The 22,890-nt window shown below is 41.5% G+C and overlaps 2 protein-coding genes across 2 annotated transcripts in view; both read left to right on the top strand.

Moving 5' to 3' along the window:
• The first annotated feature begins 387 nt into the window (after positions 1-387).
• On the top strand, positions 388-1,385 carry LOC104560640 (olfactory receptor 10AC1-like). The gene is given in 2 exon segments (XM_010206047.2): positions 388-570; positions 573-1,385. Coding segments are annotated over 2 exon segments (996 nt in total).
• A 7,698-nt stretch (positions 1,386-9,083) lies between these two features.
• EPHA1 (EPH receptor A1) overlaps positions 9,084-22,890 on the top strand; it is a 38,783-nt gene continuing 24,976 nt past the window's right edge. Inside the window, exons 1-2 of the mRNA XM_062006270.1 lie at positions 9,084-9,471; positions 12,620-12,687. Of these exons, the coding sequence (XP_061862254.1) occupies positions 9,378-9,471; positions 12,620-12,687 (162 nt within the window). The 5' untranslated portion in view covers positions 9,084-9,377. The remainder of the gene's footprint in view (positions 9,472-12,619; positions 12,688-22,890) is intronic.

Genomic DNA, 22,890 nt, shown 5'->3' on the forward strand with positions numbered 1-22,890 from the left:
GGACAGGACAGAAAGATCAATCAATGTCAAATTTTAAAGGGTACCGAATGTATATTCAAATCTGCAGATAACCACCAATCTAAGAACAACTCAGAAGAAGTGATGAAGATCCTACAGCTGACATTCCTTGTCATCAGTGTCATGGCAAAGAATCCTAGGCAGATTATTTCTGCGCAGAAACTTTGGTAGTTGCGAGAATATGGGTCTGAGAGTGTGTTGCATGTGACTAGTGAAATAAGTTTTGTTTTTAAATGAAATCGCCTTCCTTTCCACACATCAGCTTTACTACACTGATTCTACAGTCTTGCAACCTTATTACCTTTATGGACTTGTTTGCCAGACAATGGGTCAAATTCAACTGTCTCCCTTTTGTTTCTCTTCCTGTAGATGCCATGTGAAAGCTGTGTGAAGGGGGACAATATGAGCACTAATGCAACCGTGGAGCTCCTCCTGCTTGGCTTCTCTGAGCTGCTCTGCCTGTGGGTCCTCCTCTTCCTTATCCTTCTTATTGTCTGTTTGATCACATTGTCAGGGAATATGATGATCTTCATGGCAGTAGTTATGGAGCCGATTCCCATCCTCCCATGCTTTTCTTCCTCTGACAGCTTTCTGTCATCAAGCTCTGCTATGCCTTAGTCATTGTACCTGAGGCACTTCTCAGCCTGATAGTGGTGGATGGCAGTACCGTTTGTTTCATGGCTGCACAGATGAACTTGTTTGTGGCATTTGGTGGGGCTGAATGCTTTGTCCTGGAAGCCATGTTGTATGACTGTTATGTTGCCATCTGTCAGCCACTTCACTACGTTGCTGTGATGAGTGAGGGGTTCTGCCTCAGGCTGGCTGTGGCATACTGTCTGGGAGGCTTTGTGGTTGCTCTGGGGTTAACAGTGGCTGTTTCCCACTTACCTTTCTGCAAGCCACATAGCATCAACCACTTCTTCTGTGATGTCTCTGTTGTGCTGCACCTGGCCCGTACATAGAGTTACAGCCCTGAGCTGCCTTTGCTGGCTGCCTGTGTGCTCCTCCTGCTGCTCCCCTTACTCCTAATCCTGACCTCATATGTTTGCATTGGTGCTGCTTTGTTACATGTCACCTCCTCTGTGGGAAGGGGCAAGGCCTTTTCCACCTGCATTTCACACTTGGCCGTCACCTTGCAATACTATGGACGTGACACCTTCATGAACATTTGTCCTAAATCTAGTTACTCACCAGCTCAAGACAAGATGGTCTCTCTGATCTACACCAACATTACTCCATTACTGTATCCCCGCATTTATAGCCCGAGGAACAAGGAAATCAGAGGGGTCATCAGGAAAATGTCAAGAAGGAAGAAAATAGCTCAGCTGAACTGGGATACTATCAGAGCTGTGATGTGTGTGTGGTAAATTTTAGTAGAACAAACAGGTGCTTGTTGGAAAACAGCCCCATAACCATGGTAGGACCAGTTTCTCTGTAGATTTCACTACAACAAATAGCCAGGCAGGGTCCAGCATGCATCAACACATTTATGACAAAATGATACCTCTGCTAAAAAAAACAAACCGAACTAAAACAAAGCAAAGGTCTCTAACATGACAGTTTACCTAATGATGACTTGTGAGGAAGAAGAGCTTTGTTCAATTTGTGGTCTCGTTTCTGTGGTCACATACTCATGCTTACATTCATGGTCATCTCAGCACAATCAAAACATCAATAGGAAATTAATTAAATCTGCTTTATTGGTTTCATTATTTTTCTATCAAGATAAATAGAAACTGGAAACTGAGAGGTCAATAAAAAATTTTAGACTAGCAAGTTTATTTTAGCACAAAAAGGGAAGACAGTTATTAGAATGCTAGAGGAAGAAAGCCTGTGCCTAGAAAGAAATGGAAATTAGGCTGTGGTCTTCTCCAAAATTAGCAGAAGGCTGCACTCTAGCATCCCATCACAACAGAAAGTGTAAACGCGTCTTACTTTGAATCATTGTAGATAATGAAAATGAAAGTGCCATCAATTTGACAATAGTATGTCTTTCCTACACCTGTTTTGCAGGAAGCAATTTTTCTTTTTACAGGGAGATGCTTTCGTTTTGGATTGTTCCTGTGGCAATGTAAAGGCTAAGATAATGGTATTAACATGTATCTTTTACCAAGACTCTATCATATAAATCAGGATGCCCAAGGACCGTTGAAATCTATAATCGTAAGATTAATCATACTGCTGCTACAGTTAATTTCTTTAGCAAAACCAGTGAGAGTTACAGGATATGATGGAATGCAGCAGGCATAAGAGTCTGAAAAGGTGCAAAGGAGTGTTATTTTGTGTTTCCCACATGTAGGTGGAACACAGATGATTCAAACAAATTAGGGAAGATGAGTTTTTGACAGGAACAGAGGGGAAAGAAACAATTTCATTGTTTTATTTAATACTTCCTTCCCCCATGGCTCTTTAAAGCCCTGAACAGACCTTATGATTCAGAATCCACCCTTCACGTATCAAATAATTGAGAAAAAAATTAAAAACTTGCTTCTGCGTCTCTATTTAATCCAAAGCAATTTCATCACCTCAGCTGCCTTCATCTCTCTGCCTTGGCAGACTGAGAAAACAGAGTGATATTGGCTTTCTCTGGACCACAATCATTAAAAATTACTGTAAGTGGATTTGACTAATGTAAAAACACTTGGCACTGTAACTAAGGAATTAACTTGGAGCCATCTTACAAAAGAGAAATGTGGAATTTAAAACTCACATTAAAAGCTGTCTTCCAAGTTGATAGCCTAACCAGCCAAAAACATTAACACAGAGTATTGGCTCTCACGTCAATGAATACCTAATTACTGCTCTGAGCAAAGGTTTAGCTGCATTATTTAAAATGATCAAAGTTGTAATGAATGTTTTAATCACCTTACAAAAATGAGAAGGGGAGAAGTATTTTAGAAGTCCATTAGAGAAGTATTTTGAATCAAATACTATTAAATAACTGTAATGAGCGTAGAACAAAACTGAAGCATCAATTCCAAATCCTATCAAGTCAAATTAAGCTTTGAAGTTAATCCTACTGGAAGCAGTGGGCTGGACTAGAGACCTTCAGAGGGCTCTTCTGAGATGAGTATGATTATACAGCAGAAGTTTCTAACTTGCCTTCTAGGAATTACTGATATGCTCAAATACCTGTCAATAAAACTAAGGGATGGAAAGACACTGAGGTTTATAATACCAATTAACACCTTGGTAGAGGCCTGCATATGTTTCTGGCATCTATAGGCATGTGATAGCAGAGAAACAACTATCACCTGCTGCTAGCTAGAAGTGAGAAGGTAGCAGGGCTGTGTCCTGAAGAGGGGGACCTGATCACTCTCTACAACTACTTGGAAGGAGATTGTAGTGAGGTTGGGGTCAATCTGTTCTCCCAAGTAATGAGTGACAGGACAAGAGGAAATGGGCTCAAATTGCATCAGGGCAGGTTTAGATTGGAGATTAGGAAGAACTTCTTGATTGAGAGGGTTGTTAGACACTGGAACAGGTTGCCCAGGGAGGTGGTAGAATCACTGTCCCCGGAGATATAAAAAATAAAAGATGTATAGATCACATGATTAGGGACATAGTTGAGTGGTGGGCTTGTATTTGCTAATGGACAAGGTCAGCACAAAGGACACAGACACCAAGTTAAAAGGAAATAGATTTATTTTTACTTATGTTTAAAGCAATAAGATAACAGGTGAAATAACACAAAGTTTAGTTTAAAGCAGCAGAGAGAGTACGTAAGGTAATGCACCTAATCATTACTACGTAAGGTTAGCTATAGTGATTAAGATACATAATGAATTGCCTTAATATTTTATCTATTTTATCTACAGTTGTTGAGGAGCCTCAGCTGCAACAAGGATTTGGAGAATATTTCCTGGCAACTGGGAGGTCTCCAAAGTTACTGCAACAGGGGCCAGCTTTTCTATTGTTGAATAAACAAGCTTACGTAATTTCAAATGCAGGAACATCTGGTTTCACTCTTCTTTGATATGCCACCCAAAGCCTGGCCCGGGCTCAGGGAGGAACCAAGGGAGTTTCTTTATCTATTTGGCTTTGATCACATAGTTTCACACAAGGCCAGACACCTGGTTTCACGGCCTTGACAGCCTGCCTCTTAGACGAGCAAAGGAATACATTCTCATGGCATCTATCTTCACTAATAATTATATTCTGTCTAAGCGACATCTTTCATTAATAATCATACACCTTTCACTAATAATCAAATACTAATTTTATATAACATTTGGTTGGGAGGTCAACTTTGGTTCCAGGCCTATTGCTCAGGCCTCAGTTCTTCAGCATCGCATCCCTTACCTAAAGCTCCTGGTTTTAAAGATCCTACTGTGCTCAGTTATCTTCTAGGTAAGTTCAGGAGAAAGTGAAAATGGAAAGGCCAATAGGCAGCTAGTGTGTACCCTTGGCTTTAGCTGCATGAGTGTAAATATACGAGACAGTCTGGTTTTACTAATTGGTATGTAAAGATGTAAGACTGGTTCTACAAATTGATATGTGAATCTGAGGGAAGACTAGCAGCATATGTCTTAGCAGCATATTGCTTCTAGCCTAGTCACTGCTGAAAATCAGGTCACCTAAAATTTGTGTCATGTTTTATTGTATTTTGGGTCTACAGTTATTCTCAGCATTCATTTTAGTTTTCATAGTTGGATTTAATTAAGAGCTTGAATTTCAAAAATCAAGTTGGAAGCTGAACTGGAAATAGAGTTGACAGTGAGTTTGGAAGGTGTTACTGCAGTCAGTGCCCTCTTTCCACCTGCAAGACAGCAAGGTGTCTGCTTCAAATATCTTCTCTTGATGTCAACATTGAAACAGCTCAGCACGAACACAGAATGTTAATGCAGTCACCATTGGCAACTACGTCATTTCTTCACAGTACAGCAACACTACAACACCAAGATTGATCTACACCAGCAAGAAATAAGGGCAAGCTTATTGTGTTTAGATTGTGGAGGCAACAGAAGTCAAGAAGGGGACCATAAAAATAACTGCAAATTTGAAACAGATATAAAAGCTGTAAAATTTCTATTAAAACGCACAGAAATTAAAAGATTTATTAACTCACATATTCAGCTGTCTGTGTAGAAGAAAAAGAAACTTAAAATCACACTGATAGTGTGAATAGCAGCACAGCTGTTTACTGCATGTTATTATTGCTAATGATTTTTTTCAGTGTCAGTGAGGTATTTTCACACTCAAGCATAATTAATGCAAGGCTGGGAAAGAACAGCTAGAAAATATGAAATAATTATAAAAAGTTATAAAAAGGTATGTACTTGTCATGCAGAGACTACTATTGCTATATTTTGAACTGTGATTCAATTCCTAAATATGAAATGTACTTTTTTTTAGAATCTAGTTCAAGAAGTCATGAGTATCTGTATTAGAAATCAAATCTCTCTGGGTTAAATTTTATGTTTTCATGCCATTGTGTTAGTAATGGTCAAGGAGAAACTAAGTCCTGCTTTTTTGGTTTTGTTTGGTGGGTTAGTTGTGTTTTGGTATTTTTTTTTCTTCCTGAATTCAGTAATAGAAGTAATAAAAAAGAGAAAACTTTATGCCACCAAGGTAGATAAATATATTCAAGTGTGTCCAGGAAGAAGGTGCAGTTGAAGAGACGTGGTAAATTTAGAAGTACACGTTTTGGATTTATTGTGCTATTAGAAAGTAACTAACTCGTATGACTTGTGCAACTAAGAGCAGTTTTATGAATGGAATTATGAATCAGATTTTATTAAGTCTGGTTTGCATCGTTTTCTACCTGTCTATCCTAAATGTTGGATCTTAACATGTGAAGCCCTGTTTTACTTCCTTTTTCTTTTTTTTTGCAATAGATCCCTCAGTCTCTGACGTCTCCACTGTTGACCATAAGCATTAACTTGGAAAGAAACAAAATCCCAGGCATTACCAGACAAAAATAATTGCATCACCCTTAAACTGAGCCTGGTCCTGATGAGTGGGATGGGCTGCTGTCTCCTCTCAGCACCTTGAGGCTGCACACCCACCAGAAGAACTATAAAGGCGTGTTAGTTTTGGTTGGGATACAGTTGATTTTCTTTACAGTAGAAAGCGCGGGGCTGTGGTTTGGATCTGTGCTGGGAACAGTGTTTGTAACAGGGATGTTTTGGTTGTTACTGAGCGGAGTCAAGGCTTTTCTGCTTTCCACACCACCTTGCCTGCAAATAGGTTGAGAATGCAGAAGAAGTTGGGATAGTCACAGCTGGGCTGTGTGTTGCTTAGTTGCTGGCTGGGGTTAAACCATGACAGAAAGCAAAAGAACTTTATCAGGTAATTTCTGGAGAAAAGAAAGGTCTCCTGCTCATTTTCAGGATGGTGGAGTAATTAAGTTACTCCTGTTTACTCCTGTTACACCTATGAGTAAGCTGATGATGAACAAGTAAGTGAAGTTTTCTGCAGAGATAATGGACCTCTACTCCATGCCCATGTTCTTCCCACTGGTATGCCACCTCTGTTAGGTGGAGAGTACATATGGGAAGCTGCCCTCTCATTTTAACTGGAGTCCAGATAAGGAGCTTTCTACATTCCTGGTGGCAAGAAGACACGATTGTTCATCTACCCATGATGAACAGAATCAGAAAACGATTAAGGTGGGAAGATACTACTGGAAGTCTTTAGCCCAAATGCGTACTCACAGCAGGGTTAACACCAAAGCTATGTCAGGCTCCTTAGGGCTTTGTACAGGCAAATCCTGCACATCTTCAAGGTTATTTCTCTCTGGATATGTGAAGAAAAGTGAGGGAGTGTCCCCTGCTTCTACCGGGAATGAAAACCCAGATCTACACTCTGCCTCTATCAGCTTAACTTGTTCCCCTGCCCTCGTTCTTAGGGGAGAAAGAGAACAGCTTGACAAGTCCTCAAGTCTCTATGCTAGGGGTGACCACTTTGTTGATCAAGATAAATCACTTGTGCTCATTTGTAGGCATTTAAAATACCTGTTTAAATTTAAAGTTGGGGTTCCTGAATGGAAATACCTGTTAAAGTTGGGGTTCCTGAATGGAAAAAAGTCTATGTACAAAACTAATTTAACAGCTTAAACCACTGAATAGTAGGAGTCTATTTTCTGGAAAATGTCTGAAGTCCATTGTTTGAAATACAAGAAAATTGCTGGTGAAGTAGAGTCAAAAAACTTTCCAAGATAAAAAAGCAAGTAGTAGAAGAATATTAAACAGTGGTCATGGAGATGAATAATAGAGATAGAATACGAATTCTTTATAGGGAATGAAACATCAAAGCAGAGAGTTCCCCATGCTCTATGGAGCTGTGATATATTTTTCTTAAAGTTGTAGAGGCAGTGGATAAAAGCAGTGAATCTGAGGACACAAAACAAGTGCAGCTTCCCCCTTCAGACTGAAGTGGGACTGTTTGAATTGTAGTTTGAAAGAAGCACATCTCAACTCAGTTTTAGGAGTGCCCTTTGACTGTCCCAACAGTACATCAAGAAAAGACCTGGTGCATACCATTCCTCTTTACTCACCACAAGACCACATATCTGTAGGAGGGTAGCCCAGGTGTGTTCTGTAGTGATATTTTCCAGCTAGATCATAGAATAATAAAATTATAGAATGGTAGGGGTTGGGAGGGACCTTTAGAGATCATCTAGTCCAACCCTACTGCAGAAGCAGGCCCATCTAGATCAGGTCACACATGAATGTGTCCAGGTGGGTTTTGAAAACCTCCAAGGAAGGAGATTCCACACCTGGGCAGCCTGTGCCAGGGCTCCTTCACCCTCACAGTAAAATGTTTTTTTCTTATGTTTAAATGGAACTTTCTGTGTTCCAGCTTCATCCCATTACCTTTTGTCCTGTCACTACATCCGACAGAAAAAAGGGATGCCCCAACCTCCTGACCATTTGTAAATATTTGTCAATATTAATTAGATACCTAATCTCAGTGATACACAAACAGACAAGGAAAGATTGTATTGGTGCTGCAATGGGAATTGTTCAAATGTGTGAGAAAAATGGGTGTAAAAATTTGAGACTTGGCCCTGTAGACTGAGCACTTTAGACAGAATTAAACTGGAAGAAATTGATGGTATAATTACTCTGATTACATTAATATTTTAATTATTTGTACCAATGTTATACTTCACGTGCTATGTAAAATTGTAACCATTTGTCCGCAAATTTCTCTTGCCTGTATTCAAATTTCTTTTGCTGTATTCAAACTTCTTGGGAGAGATTTTGTTTTTTCCAAAATATGTGGTTAGAGAATCACAGAACTTACTGAAAGACTCAGGGACTGAGTAAGTTGCTTCACCGTTATGTCATGGCAAACTGGCACATTTGCCAGGATGGAGATCCTCCAGCCTTTCTGGGCAACCTGACAAAGTCCTTTCTTTAGCCTTCCTTGGGAAGGAGGAAGAAGAGAGCAGGAGGAATGCAGTCTTACAGCAAGTGTAGGAACAATGGCATATGTATTTTACAGGAAGAGGTGTAGTAGCTGTGTATGAGTGCCAGTAACATCCTTGATGAGTGGTGGAAGTCATACAACAAAGGCAAGTTCTTTCATATTCATGTCCATCTGGAAAGAAACTAGAAGTCTTTATACATAGATAATCCTTCTGGCTCAGTTCCTCTTCCACGGCTGAAAAGCAGGCACCATCCATCCATGCTGAGGAGCTTACTAACAGAAAAACGGTAGTTCTGCCAGATAAAGTGTCACGGCTCTTGCTCTGTGACATGCTGTCATAGCTTGGAGGGCAAAAAGGGCTGGGGCCACTGTGTACAGGTAGATTTCCTAAATACCTACTGCAAGGACTCCTCAGAGGCCACTTTGGTTTAGTTTGGCCACTTTACCACTGAGAGAAGTGGCCTGAGCAGTCTCTAGCGCTGTCTGGGCTGTTTTCATCTCTCAAAGACTGAAGTGAGACACGGCGGGGAAAGGGAACAGAAGCGGGGGCGGGCCCTGGCCAGGAGACCTGCCGAACGCCCACCCCCCCCGGCTCCTCCCCGGACGGCGGCGGCCCAGCAGGAGCAGGGACGGTGGCGAGGGCTGGCCAGGAGGTGGCAATCGGGAGCCTCGCACGGGACTGGAGCAAAGGTGGAGGGAGGCTCCCAGGAAGAAGGTGGCTGCCTTTAAGGTGGGTTTATTTGCCTGCCAGATGGGAAGTCTGTGACCAGCCCCTTTAAAACAGGTAAAGGCAGTAAGGCTTCTCCACCCACTTGCCTTGATCTTTCATCATAACTGTGGGCCAGGCAGGAGGTTGTGCAATGTGTGCGCTTCTGTCGGGAGGCTGCAGGAGAGGTTCATGCACGGCGAGCAGGAGCCAAGGTGCAGAGGCCTGAGTTGGGAGAGCAAGCAGGGGCTGGAAGCCAGCCCCCTCTCCAGCCAGCATGGAGGTCGGGACCTGGAGCAGTGGGATCAAGCTCTCCCTCGGCCTCCTTCTCTTTTGGTCTCTCCTTCCTCCAGAGGTGCGCGGGAAAGAAGGTAAGCGTGGGACCCACTGGTGCCTCTGCCTAGAGGGTTGGGTTTGGGTGGGCAGGCAGCGAGAGACTCCCTCTAAGGGGCAGGGAACAGGGCCTGGTCACCACGCGTGGGACCTGGGGACACCACACCTCACTTGGAGGGAGCTGGAGGGGGACAGGGGTGTCTGAGGAGGGCAAGTAGGTGTGGGGAATGAAGGCCAGGAGCAAACTGCATCTGAATCTTGCTGGCTCAGTGAACTAAGCCCAAGTATGTTCTCCTTCATGCTCTCCACCTCTTCCAAATTGAATCACAAATACCTTGGCATATCCAGTGATCCAAGAGAATTATGCCTCTGTTTGCCTTACCGGCATTGCAGATAGCAGGTTTAAACACAAACCGAGAAAGTTCCTAATGCCTGAAACATTCCCTCCCCGCCATCCCCTTCCTCCCCCCCCTCCCCCCGCAGTTTCCTCAGAAAGCCCTCTTGGGAGTTAACCCTTGTGAGCAAGAGAACAGTCACATTATCAGAAGCTCGGAAGGTGACAGTCTCTTTTACCTACCCCAGTGTTGGAAGTTAGAGCTGGGCTTTACTATTTTCTCTTCCACCTCTTCTTTCAAGACTTCCATGCTTCCCTTCTCTGTGCTACTTGGTCCCTTTTGTTAGATGTAGTGATCTTTTTTTCTTCTGTCTTGGAAATTGCATGGTGGTTATGAAACATCTGGGGAATGGGAATTTTTAATAGAGAGGTGAGGAAGAGTAAATCTCAGTTCTGTTCCCTACATCCCTATGCAGTTAATTCCCGACAAAGACTTCTAGTCTGTTTGGCACAGTGAGAGGTTTTGGGGCTTTTCCTTCCTAAGAACAGCCCTCTCTTTTGCTGCTCCAGGCTCTCAATTGGGAGGACTTTGTCATAATTGGCAGTTCAGCCACGGGCTCATCTCAGGCTCTGCAAGCGCTGAGTGATCTTTTAAAGTGTTCTTGACAAGCATATTAGTATTAAGTTAGCATCCAGCTACATGGATGCAGCCAGCAGACGTTGTGGAGAAGGCCAGCCTAGGTGAGAAGTAATATAAGGTAGGGCCATGTGGGATCTGGTTTCCATAAGTGTGTGATCAGGATTTGGCAGTAGCAACGTCTCTGCCAGCTTCTCCCCTTTCTCAGCCATCTAATTTTGGGCTGTCTGTGATCCATTTTTCCTCAACGTGTCTATCTGGGTACAGCTCGTTTGCTCAGCGTTCTCTCTTACCTGAAATCTTTCTCCTTTTTGGGGAGACCTTCTCCCATGTGGCTGGACAGCCATACAAGATTCCTAGCAGTGAGACTGAGGACCAAAGAGTTAGTAGCTCCCCAGTATTCATATTCCTTGTTCTCTTGTAGTGTTGCTGACTCATTCTTCCTTTCCTTGGAGAATCTCTGTTGTGGATTTCACTTTGAGAGGTACTTCATGAGAATGGACTTTATCCACTCCAGTGGGCACTGGGCAGCTGAAGCAGTGCAGCAGCACGGCACACAGGCTATGCAAGGTTCCTGTCCTGGATGCTTCTGAGTTCCTTTTCCCTTGCTCTGCTAGAACTTTCTATACAGCCCCTTGTATTCTTCCATATTACTGCTTCGGGTCTGAACTGCGTGGGATAGATATTATCTGGGTGACGGTTCTGGAAGGACAGGCTACCTCACCCTGGGAGAGTTTTTGGAGCCAACAATACAAGAATAGTATGTCAGATAGACAGATTGAGAGCAGAAGAGGAGTGAGGAGCCTTGTCTGGCCAGGTAGTCTGTGACTCGGAAGGTTTTGGTGTGGAAGACCATGCTGTGAAGGCTGCAAACTTGCAAAACTTCCAAAACCTGGATGCCTGCTTTTCTCTTCTCCCAGTCCTGAAAGGGTGTTTCAGAGGTGAGAACAGCAGTGCAATCCTTCTTATCTCTGATTCTGGGCCCATAGCCTGCTTCCTCATTCCACAGGATTCTTGCTGATCTGCACTTTACACTCTATTACTTACAGTTGGCAGCCAGTATTTGTAAAGCAGTCAGATGAGGGGGAGGGAATATGGTTATTTAAATGCCATTTAAATATATCCCCCAACGCCAGCTTTCGCCCCAAAATTCTTTTTTGAGATGTTTAGAAATGACCCCTCTGAACAGACCCACAAGAAATCCAAGGAATTTTCTCATTTCCTATATTCCCAAGCTAAGGCTGCGATAGGTGCACCAAAACCCATAGTCTGTTCTGGCAGCTCTGGCAGACCCGAAAGCAGATGCGACGCTGCGCATCCAATCGTTCAGTACCACTTATTCCAACTTCTCCCTGTTTGCTTGTAAAGTGATACAATTCTAAACTTCAGATCAAGACCTGAGGGCAAACTGATCACACTTTCAAGTTTCTTTGTGGGCTAAAAATTAACATACCACTGAATTTCTCCTTTGTCACATGACTTCAGGAGCCAAGGCTTAACACTGCCATGCAGGGCAATTCTGTAAGAGGTGGCTATCGTGTGCCCAGGAGCTGTCATTCTCTTTGCTGGCTAAAACAATCAGGGGAAGGAGTGAGAGTGAAAGGATTTCTAGGCTACTATAAGATAGTGGACAGCCTGGGTCAGTTTGTGCAACTGATGCATCTCCTGAATTTTGGATACTGTGACAATGGAAAGTCCCTTCTGCAACTTCACAAGGCCTCTGTACATTCCCCGCTGTGTTACAAGCACTGAATAGCACCTCTAGGCAACACCGATTGATCTTTTGTGTTGGTAATTTATTAGATTGCCTGCCTCTTCATCCTTTTTTCCTGCTGCCTTCCTGTTCCCAAGAAAGATGTATTCTAGATGCTAATGCTGGGTTCTCATTTCAATAGTCTTCAGCCTCCTGCTCCCAGTTGGGGGCAGCTTTCTCAGGGTTGCATTTTTTGAATGTGTGAGTATTACTTAAAAGGAAGGTGGAAGGGAAAGGTATCTCATATATGAGGAAAGCCTTTTAACTCTCAGATAGCAGCATTGTCTTGTGCCTTCCCATCCTTCCTCTAGCCATGCTTTTTGAAGGTAAAAGGTCACAAAGGATGCAGGGTTCAGTGGTGCAGGTTTTATTTTTCTGTGACAAAGTGAGGATAAAGCTATTTAATGAACCATATGAGTTGGGTCATTGATTTCTTCTTTTTTTCCCCCTTCTGTTTTTCAGTGGATCTTCTTGACACAAGCACTGCACAGGGTGAACTGGGCTGGCTCCCAGACCCTCCAGAAGTAGGGGTGAGTATGCACATTCAAGAAAGGGGAGCAACTGGGAGTACTAAATGAAAATTCACCCTGCCTCCCAAAATCAGGCTTCTGCAGCTCCACCCTTTCCTGGACATTGTACACTTTGTGAGTCTCTCTCCATTGCAGCCCTTTCACCTCTGCAGCCTCACCCCTTAGCCAACTGTTTGAGGACTGACATCTCATTGACAGTAGTTCTTTCTGATGCCTGTTGACTTCTGGTATTTTGCAGTGATTAAACACATCCTTAAAATATATTGTTTTCATGAAGTAATAAAACCTAGTGGAGAAAAACATCAAAACCTTAATCCAGTTTTTCATTCTAATGTGTTACAAATACATCTTATGTTTTCCTTTTGGGGCAAATAGCCATGGCAGATGCATTGCTGTGTCTAGGTCTTTCAAGAATGTAGAATCTTGTCTGTTTAAGGCTGTTCTGTCCTTTTTCCTCTTGCATACTAACCTGAGTTATTCAGTTACACATTTTTTTAACTCAAACTGACTGGAGGAATAACTGTTAGCTCATGGGGCAGTAGTCTGGCCTGCTGGGTAGGCTACAAGGTTCAGGGACTTTATACCCAGCCCTAATACTGTGTTTGGTCCAAACAGCTGATAATGAGAGCAGCATTTGCTGTTGTTCCATGACTGTAAAATTGAGTTCATGAAAGTGCTTAAAAATCTACTCCTGAAACCACTGCAAAATTGGGCACAAAAAGACAACCCAGCTCTTGGCTATTTTTGTACAAGTGCAGCTATTTTGTGTGAAGTACTGTTGAGCAGTCCCTCTAGCATCACAACCTATGTTATTGAAAATTATTTCCTTTGTGACAGCAGGACTGTAGGAGTAGTGGAAGGCACAAAGTTAAGGGAATATGCTGCAGTAGTTTGAAGGACGTATGATAATAGATAGTTCCAGTTTCTCATCCATGCTCTTATCTTTCTAGCAAGCCCCAAGCTTTCCTATGGAGAAAGAGTTTTTACCCTTGCTGCTTATAAAGTAGTCCTGGGCTCAGCCTGTTCCTAACTCATTTCCATAACTTTCCTCTGTAGTGTGCTGTGGTTGGTTTAAATTCACGTCAGCCTCCTCCTTCCTTCTGTAGTCTTGCTGGGTGAACTAGAGCCAGACAGTGAGGTTCTTCTGTACTTGCATAATTGGATTTGTACAGCTGTTTTGGTTATTATTATATCTTACTCAAAACAGGTGCCTTACATGAGTGAGACATACAGGTAGATCATGTTTTGCCCACTGTTCCCTTTGTCATCCCCATCATCTGTCTGTGTGATAATTTTAACCCAATACTAGGCTCTGGGCATGTTAAGGATGAAGTTTGCCTCTTGAAGAGATTAGAAAATGAAACTGCATTCTAAATATAATCTGATAGGAGACAAAACCTCTGTTACAGAACATCTGATTTTTGCACAGTAGGTTCACAGCAGTGCTAGAAATTGGCATACACTTCTGCTTGTGCCACAGCTGCTTTTTGAAGGATATATATTTAAAAGACGGTAGTTGTAACTGGGAATTGTAGAAGATGCTGGAAGACATGGCCTGAGAGCAATCTAAGCTAATAAATCAGGATACTGATGACTGATAAACTAACAGAGGATGAAGAATACATGCATTGACTTCTGATGAGCAGTTCTTTTGCATGGGTTTATCTAGCTACATCATATCCCAATAACTGTTAGGTGGAAGGCTGACAAATTGCCACAAGCAAAAAGGGAACAATGGGCAGTTGTCCTGAAATCAGAACTTTAAGCAGCTGTTTCTGAAACCATTCTTCCAAAATGTTGTAAATATGTTCAAAGGAGAACTGAAATTAATTCAGAATGTTTTTTGACACAAGAGAGCTAAGGTTAATACTGAATAGTCTGCTTAGCTTGATTAGTGGCAATCTCGAAACAACTGAGCTGTATTGCATACAGAGTTGAAGAGCATACTTCATGTAACACTACTACTTGTTCCTAACCTCAGATGCCAGAGATCTCTCATCTGTGAGCTGGATATGAGTCAATATGCTTATCACACAGAGGAGGAATTTGCTGTGATGAATTTTCATGCTTCATGTGGTCAAGGTCTCCAAGGCATAGCCCAGAAGAGATAATTCTGCGGAGGCAGGGTTACACCTTTGTTTTCTCCTCACTTTTAGCCAATGACACTGGATGAAGTGGCTTGCCATGTATGATTGTTTCATGGTCAGACTTGGTCTGTATCCAGTAGAGACAACAGATCATAGAATCACAGATTGGAAGGGGTTGGAAGGGACCTCTAAAGATCATCCAGCCCAACCCCTTTACTCAAGCCGGTCCGCCTAGATCAGGTCACTCAGGAACGCATCCAGGCGGGTTTGAAAACCTCCAGAGAAGGAGACCCACACCCTCCTTGGGCAGCTTGTTCCAGTGCTCTGCTACCCTTACAGTAAAGAAGTTTTTCCTTAAGTTGAAGTGGAACTGTATGTGTTACAGCTTTTGTCCAGGATACTCAGCCTAAGAACATCAAGCAGTATGCCAGTGAGTTTTGGACAGTATAGGTCATTTTCTGGACTTCAAGAGTAGATTAACTGGCAGTGAAATCTTGCCTAAGCTTAAAGGTAGTCTTTAAGTGAAAGTGTCTGTGCTTAAGTAAAGTTTCTGCAGAAGTTTGTTTGCTAAAAGGTTTGTGCTAGCTTGCTTTGTAGCAGCTGTTTAGAAAGTGTTTCATTCATTTTAGGCTACTATTAGAAACTAGGCCCTTAAAAAGGCATACTGTAGATCCTATAATCACTTTCTAATCTACCTTACCACCCTTGTTATCATCTAACACATTTCTTGATGAATTTGTTGTTTTTGAAGTTTTGAGACAGCAATACCAGTGGGCAAGGAGAGGTATATTAGTAGTGGTAGATTCCCATCTTTTGACATACATTAGAGAGCCAACGATGATGCCTTTGAAGGTCTCAAAAGTCCAGAATTCACTTGCTCTGACAGTTCTTTAAGGCTCCCCGTGCTGCACAAATAGCTGAGCTACTTGAACTGATTTTAAAAAAGAACTGGCCAAAAAGAACTTCTCAAATACTATCATCAACAAATTCATTTACCAGCCGTAGTAGCAGCTTGCAAAATAACAGTGTAAAAAGTTACGTATCTCTATTTTGCTTTCAAGTGCTTCAGCTTCTAATAGATCATGATGAGGAGTCATATTGTCCTCTTGCATTTTGCTTTCAATAGACAAGGCCCTGGGCAGCGCAGCCTGGCTTTGAAGTTAGCCTTGCTGTGATCAGAGGATTGGAGTAGAGACCCAAAGGTCCCTTTCCCACCTAAATCTTTTCGTATTTATGTGATAGTTTTGCAATGTTTGTTAGTTAGCATTCAGAGCTTGATTTTTTTTTTAGTGCAGGCACAAAAGATCTTTCTGGTTTTCTCTGATTTAATGTTTTGAATTCTGTAGTATCTATTCCTATGGATTTTCTATATCAGTTAATGTAAGCCTATGATACAATGTATTGGGCAATCAAATTTTGTGTTTAGTTGCTGTGATTATTTCACACCCTGCTTGTGGGCCTATCTTGAAAATTTCCTTTTTTTCCACTATTTCCAATTTTCTTTTTTTTGGTGTGAGTAATTTGTATAATTCAGTATTACTTATGAAAGTACATGTGACTGCTTAAGTTCCTAGCCATTTGTACTGTAGGATACTGCATACTGGAACTATCAAATATGACTTTCTGTCGCTATGTGGTTGAGTGAATGGTAAATTAAACACGTGTAATTATTTTTTAACTGGTATGTTTTCTTGGAAGGCATGCTTTTATCAGTTCTACAGCTACCTTTTCTTGTAAAAGAGTCCTTTTCCGCAACAACTTAGTTTTTATATTGGATATCCATATATTTCAGAAGTCCCATGAACCCTACTGGTGCCATTAATTGCTAATTTGTGTCACATTTGTTACATATTAAAGGTTCAGAAATGCTCAGCTCTCAACTGGTTTACAGAGCTTATTTTTCCCAAATTATATTGCTGTGCGGATCATAGTATTGTTAAAGATTCCAGATGATTTTCTTAGTCTACTTTCTAGGTTGCCATTATTCTCAGTCTCCTATGCATGGTGAGGTGCAGGACATAATTATTTCTCTGCCTATTCCATACTCTTCCTTGCTTCCACACATACTTCAAAGTGTTGCTATCGCTTTCAAACTTGCTAACAGGTCTCCCAGTGTGCATGGCACCAGTTCCGCTCAACTTTTCCAAAGTTCTCCCTTCACACAGGACTAAGGATGTGCATTTAATCCCAGTGACCTAATACATCCTAGAGGCTATTCATAAATAGCCACTAACTGCAACCATTGTGGCTCCAAAAACACTTGAAAAACATTGGAAGTTATGCAATTCTTGTGCAGTTCTGCACCCTGTGTCTTACAGGAGGTCTGAAAATGAATACAGCAGAAGCCAAAGCTGTGTGAATGCAATTTGAGTTAGCCAGTGCTCAGATATTTTTTTTTCTTTGATGCCATTGTTTTCCTATTAAATCCCAAGCACAGTACAAATTACACACTGCTCAATATTCTTTAGGTAATAGACTAGGTCAAGTGTGTGTGACCTGTCAGCAACTTCTGTATCACTGACTGCATGGTAATATTTACATGCCTTCAGGAGAGGTTGTGTTCCACAGACTAAGAAGTCCCAGATGTTAATAACGACTGGTGGCTGGTTTCTGTTTCCACCATTTCTACTTGTTCAGATACCCTGTTCATGAAGGAAATAGTGTCATAGGCCACACAGCCCTCCACCTGCAAGTGATTCCAGCATGGTACTCCCATTTCATTGAACCTGGACAGGTCACTTAATCAGACATCTTGGTATCTTACTTGGATAGTCATACCTGGAATGAGACTCAGCCAGTCAGCTTTTTGTAGCATCCAAAGGTGATGTGAAAAGTAACCAGCAGAAATGCTGTTATATGCATCTCTTCCCACACCTGTTGACAATGCATATCATTTAAGACTGAATTGAAAATGGTATCATCACCTCAGGACCTGGAATAGAGTAGCAATATATACCTCAAGCTGCTCTCAGTTTAAGTATTAGCCATAGGAGATTAGGTCTTCCAAGTGAACAGGATCTCCTAGATATAAGAGAAGTGAACAATTACCTTGAAATGGGAACAGCTCTGGCTTCAGGGTCATATCTTGACATGCCTCGTGGCTGTTGATATGTGCAGTGTACCATAGGCTAGATTGCATGAGCCATCAAATAGGTAGCCTAGAATGAAATCACTGCCACAGGCCCAAGCAGAAATCTCAGCTAATGTACTCTTATGTGGTGTGACCGGAAGGGCAGAAAAGACCATTTTCTGAGCCAAAGCAAAGATGCTGTACATTCATGACATTCATCACCACGACTGCTCAGGCACTACAGTGATGACAGCACTGTTGCCTAGCAGCTTCAGGAAGCTGATTCATCCTTTTATGGCTGTTGAATGAGAGTGGACAAAGTCCACTGAACTTCCTCCTATCAACAGAAAAACACCACAAGTCAGCTGGAGATTTGAGATGAGTCTGCCTATAGCTTAGTCCTCCAAGAAGACTAACATGCTTTTTAAGATTTCACACCCCCCAACTTTTATTACAATCCAACCAACATACTGGTGAGGTTGCAGGCAGTCAGGTTCGAAAGGAAAGGTCTTTTATCTTTTGTTGCCTGCTCTGTCCTTGCTGGATGGGCCTATGCTTCAAAGTGTGATTCTTACCATCTCAGAGGCAGGGTTGCAGAAAAATGTTACCTATTCCCTCTGATTTCTTGGAAGTTTTTTTTTCCCATTGCTTCTAAGGCGTAGTTCCTGGTTTCTCTATGCTTAAAACCTGCCAGCTCTTCACTGTGACTTTCATACTGCTGTTGCCTGTAGCTTCATTTCTCTAGGCAGGTTTGATCATTTCAAAGAAAAGGCACAATTATCCTGTCCCTCTGTGGGATATCACAACAACTTGCAAACAGAGCAAGTATTGCCCATTGCCATCAGACTAACTTCTCAGGTTTTTTGTAAATACTGGAAGTATACTTGACATACTGTATAAAACCATAACTCACACCATACAGAGCCTTGGGGAAAAAAAAAACCCAAACCAAAATTGCTTCCATTTACAATGGATCCCATACGATGCACAATGCAAAAATAACAGGGTAACTAACTTTGCTTTATCAGTAATATGACTTTAACCATGAATTCTGAACTCTTGGAATGCACCATCTGAATTCCACTTCTGTCCTTTTTGTAGTTATTGGTATTGTTCACGGGTATTAGCAAAATAGGTACATACGAAACAAGTGTGCAGGTGAGATGTTGCACTAGAGTATCATTATCCTTCACCTAGTAGCATCTGATGTGAACAGAATTGTTTTCATGCAAGACCTTAATGTGGCCAGGCAGTTCAGAGAATGAGCAGGCAACAGAACCTGTGTTTGACAAACAGGTTCTGTAATCAATAAGCTGAAGCTCTGTGGCTCATATTATCACCTTATCTTCCCATAAGAACCAGAGTACAAGTTAAATTGGAAGGAGATGGGTGGGATGGAGACCTATGTGCTGGTGCCCTTAAGAACAAGTAATTATATAATGCAGTTACTCCTCCCTGAAAATAATCAATGGATCACTGTGGGGAAAAAAATATCATCCCACCCAGAAAAATACTGTAGACAAGTAAACATCACTTCTACGTTCAGTTGTGGTAATGTGATGAAATCAAACACCTCTGACCATTGCCACATGATCAAAGAAGGAAAAGCAGACTTTGCTATTCTCAGATCTGAAGTTATAGGACTTTAGAAGTTAAGTGTCTAGATGTCACCTCACTTCTTTCCTCATCGTTATCTAAATTGTCTTCCACACCAGCAAAGGAACTTGTAAGAGTATCGAGAAACTTTCTGTGAAGGGTCACAGAAATTTCAGTCTAGAATTCTGCTGAAATACCACTGTGGTCCTGATATTTTTTGACTGCCAGGTCAAGATTTACCTACTGATAGATTTTTTTTCAGATATATTTTAGCTGAAGAGAAGCTGTTAATCATATCATGGCAGGTACCAGTAAGAGGCCTTTGTTGTCACAGTCTTTCCTCTGAGGCACTATGCTAAGAATGTAGTACAGACGAACCTGTAATGTACAACTACCTTCAACCCTGAATCTACTCCAGTAAGGTTTTTTTGGTCATGGTAGCATGCAAATGCTACTATACAAAAGTCAAAGAGACTCCACAGGCAAAAGTGCTACCAGGGAAAGGAGACAGAAGCTGTTCAGTGGTGCGTGTTCTGCTAGGAGATTTTAGGCTTGACACCTCAGTAATGTGTTGCTGCTGAAACAAGTTGCCATTTTTGGGCCCTGCAACTTTTCGTCGGGAAGAGAGTTAATGGATTAAAACAACATTCTGAATTCTGTTGCAAATTAGATGGGAAAGAGATGCACTCACTAAGTGTGAGCACGCTATAGCTGGCTGTACTAACTCAGCCAGTCTTTCTATCTTTGTGCAACTCTTTAAAACAAAGTTAAACAAGTTACTGGTTTTCAGTATATGAACTCCTGGCTTTTCCAGTGGACATATGTATCTTTTAGTTTAGTAACTTTAAGCCTATTGGCAAGATGCTTACCTTGTTGTTGCTTTTCCTAAATCTCTTAAAAGTGTCACTGTGCCTTTCCCCAGAGTTCTGCAGGCCTCAAATTAGAGGCTGCAGGCTCCTATCTGAAAGGAGACAGGGCAAGTCTCCATTACTGTTGGGAGCCACAAGCCCTTCCGACTCCAGTCGGAGCCTAAGGATTTGCAACTCTGTCACAGTCAGCTGCTTCTGTCACTGGACAAGGATGAAATTTGTCATCATAAAAAAATTGTGAACATAATAAAAAGACTAAAACCGCTTTATTGATGGCTGCAGAGACTGAGACAGTAGCTCCAAGAAGACATATAAACTCAGTTTGTTGCCATTTTACACCTTATGGCAGATCCTAGGAAGAGGAGCCCACAGATGGATGGAGGAATCACAGGTTGTCCTAGATAGGCTCCTTGATACAGACCTAACCTAAAGAAGGCTCATTTATAGAAAAAGCAAAGTAAGCCTTCCTTAGGCTTCAGAGCTTCAAAGGGTATAATCAATTCAGAGTTGATCAAGGCAGACCAAATCAATACTGTTTACTACAGGTATTTATTGGTATCCTTACAGATTGTTTTTCAAGTAATTCTGAATTGTCTTCATAAAAACAGCTCATCTCCCCCCCCCCCCCGCTTCTTTATATTGAATCCAACCTGGCAGTGGGAGAAGAGTTGCCTTCCTTTTTTCCTAAACTTGCAGTGTTCTGGCATTACTGAGATCGTACTTTGCTTTGAGGTTGTCATTGGCTTAACACTAATTGCTGTGTTGGGATTATTTTGCTCTTTATTATTACCACTACACCAAGACTTTCAAGAATAAATCTCTGGAACTAAGTGCCTCTGTTAATATATGGGCTCCAGAGAGGTACAGAATACCCTTTTGTTCTCAGATGCAATGGCTACATCTAATCCAATGGGTACATCCTTAAACTTTAAAGTCAAGCTACTAATTTATGTCCCTCTCCTGAATGCATTGGCTTTTGTTTTCCTAGCACTTTTTTAAGAACTCTAAAAGGTTTTTAAAGTTTGAACACTAGTTTAAAGATGGTTTAAATTTAAAGGTAAAAAAATAAATAAAGGAGTTTAAAAGGAATTTTAAAGAATAAAAAATAAAGAGTTTAAGAACTATTTAGCTTGCTTGGGGCAGGGAATCAGACTAAATGATCTTCATGGGTCCTTTCCAGCCTAAGACTTTCTGTCATTTTGAAAGTCATGAGAAAGTTTTCTGTAGCATCATAAAACCACAGTTCACTCACTGCTAAAATGAGGAAGTCTGACTCGGGCTGTCACCCAGTTCTCCTGGAAGAATGTTTCCCATCCTGTGGCCAAACCGATGACTGAAATAGGGATACAGTGTGTGGAATGAAATGGCATATTATCAAAGGGGGTCAATTCAATGTCATTGGCAGACAAACTGGACAGCCAAGTAATTAGTATTGATTGAGACAGACTTTACCACACATGTTTATTAAGAACATTAAGTTAAAAATTGGAGGCATACATTTTTATTTTGCAGTAGATTCTTTGAGAATGTGAGGCAGTTGCCTAGCAACCTCTGGACTCATTGCCCTTTCATTAAGTGTTGTATGTTACAGTTTTTCTAACCAATTTGAATTTAAAAGCTTCACTGAATAATGAAAAGAAGTCATAAGCATATTTAACAATAGTTCTGTATTGTTAGCATAAATAATATCCTCATTTTACTTCCTTTACCCATCAGCAGTAGAGTCTAGAAAAACTAAGTCTGACTCCCTTGTTATTTCTTTGGATCACATTTCATATGAAACTGTGCAATAGTCAGTGCCAAGCATCTTTGCCCTGAAGAGCTCAGTCTGGAAGAAGCTAGGCTGAGATAAACTAAGAAATAGAAAAGTTAGCAGTTGGATTTTTCCAGCAGTAGAGTTGAAGAGATTTTTCTGCTAGAGTTTCCACTAGTGAAAATGAAACTTTGGTCCTGGATTGCTTAATGGTATATTCAGGACATGGATCATAGCTGCTCATTTCTTTTGGTGAGACATGCAAAAATCGCTTTCTGGTGACACTTGTCTGTGGTATTGCCTTAGGATAAACTGCTAATGGAAACTTGTCTAACTCTTGGCCTTCAAATGCAATTATGCCTTTCCCATCAGCTTGGTGGAGGCAGACAGCCATGGAAAAATGTATTTAAAAATATTGGCAATTTCTTATGAAAGCTACTTTTCTCCTCTTCTCCAACTTCTTTTCTTCTATTTCAATATACTTAAGGATGTGTTGTGAATTCAGTTCTGTAGCATCTTCCAGAAGATTTTTAATGAAATAGTGCAAGAGCTGATTTTGTGGTTGCCCCTTCTGGTTGATCAATTAGGGCTGAGCAGTCTGTTTCTCTCCCTTGCTGCCTTAACTCATTTGACCTCCAGTAAGTGAAATAAGTGTAAATCCTGTATGGTGCAGGTATACGCCAGCTGGATCAGATTAAGAGGGTGGGGTAACACGGGAGATTAATTACACGAGGAAAAAGGAAGCAAGAAGGGACACATAGATACCATCTGCAGAACTTCCTGGGAGGAGACTGCTAGTATGCACTTAGGTAAATGACTGAAATCAGT

Source organism: Colius striatus, chromosome 1, assembly GCF_028858725.1.
Source record: "Colius striatus isolate bColStr4 chromosome 1, bColStr4.1.hap1, whole genome shotgun sequence".
NCBI lineage: Eukaryota > Metazoa > Chordata > Aves > Coliiformes > Coliidae > Colius > Colius striatus.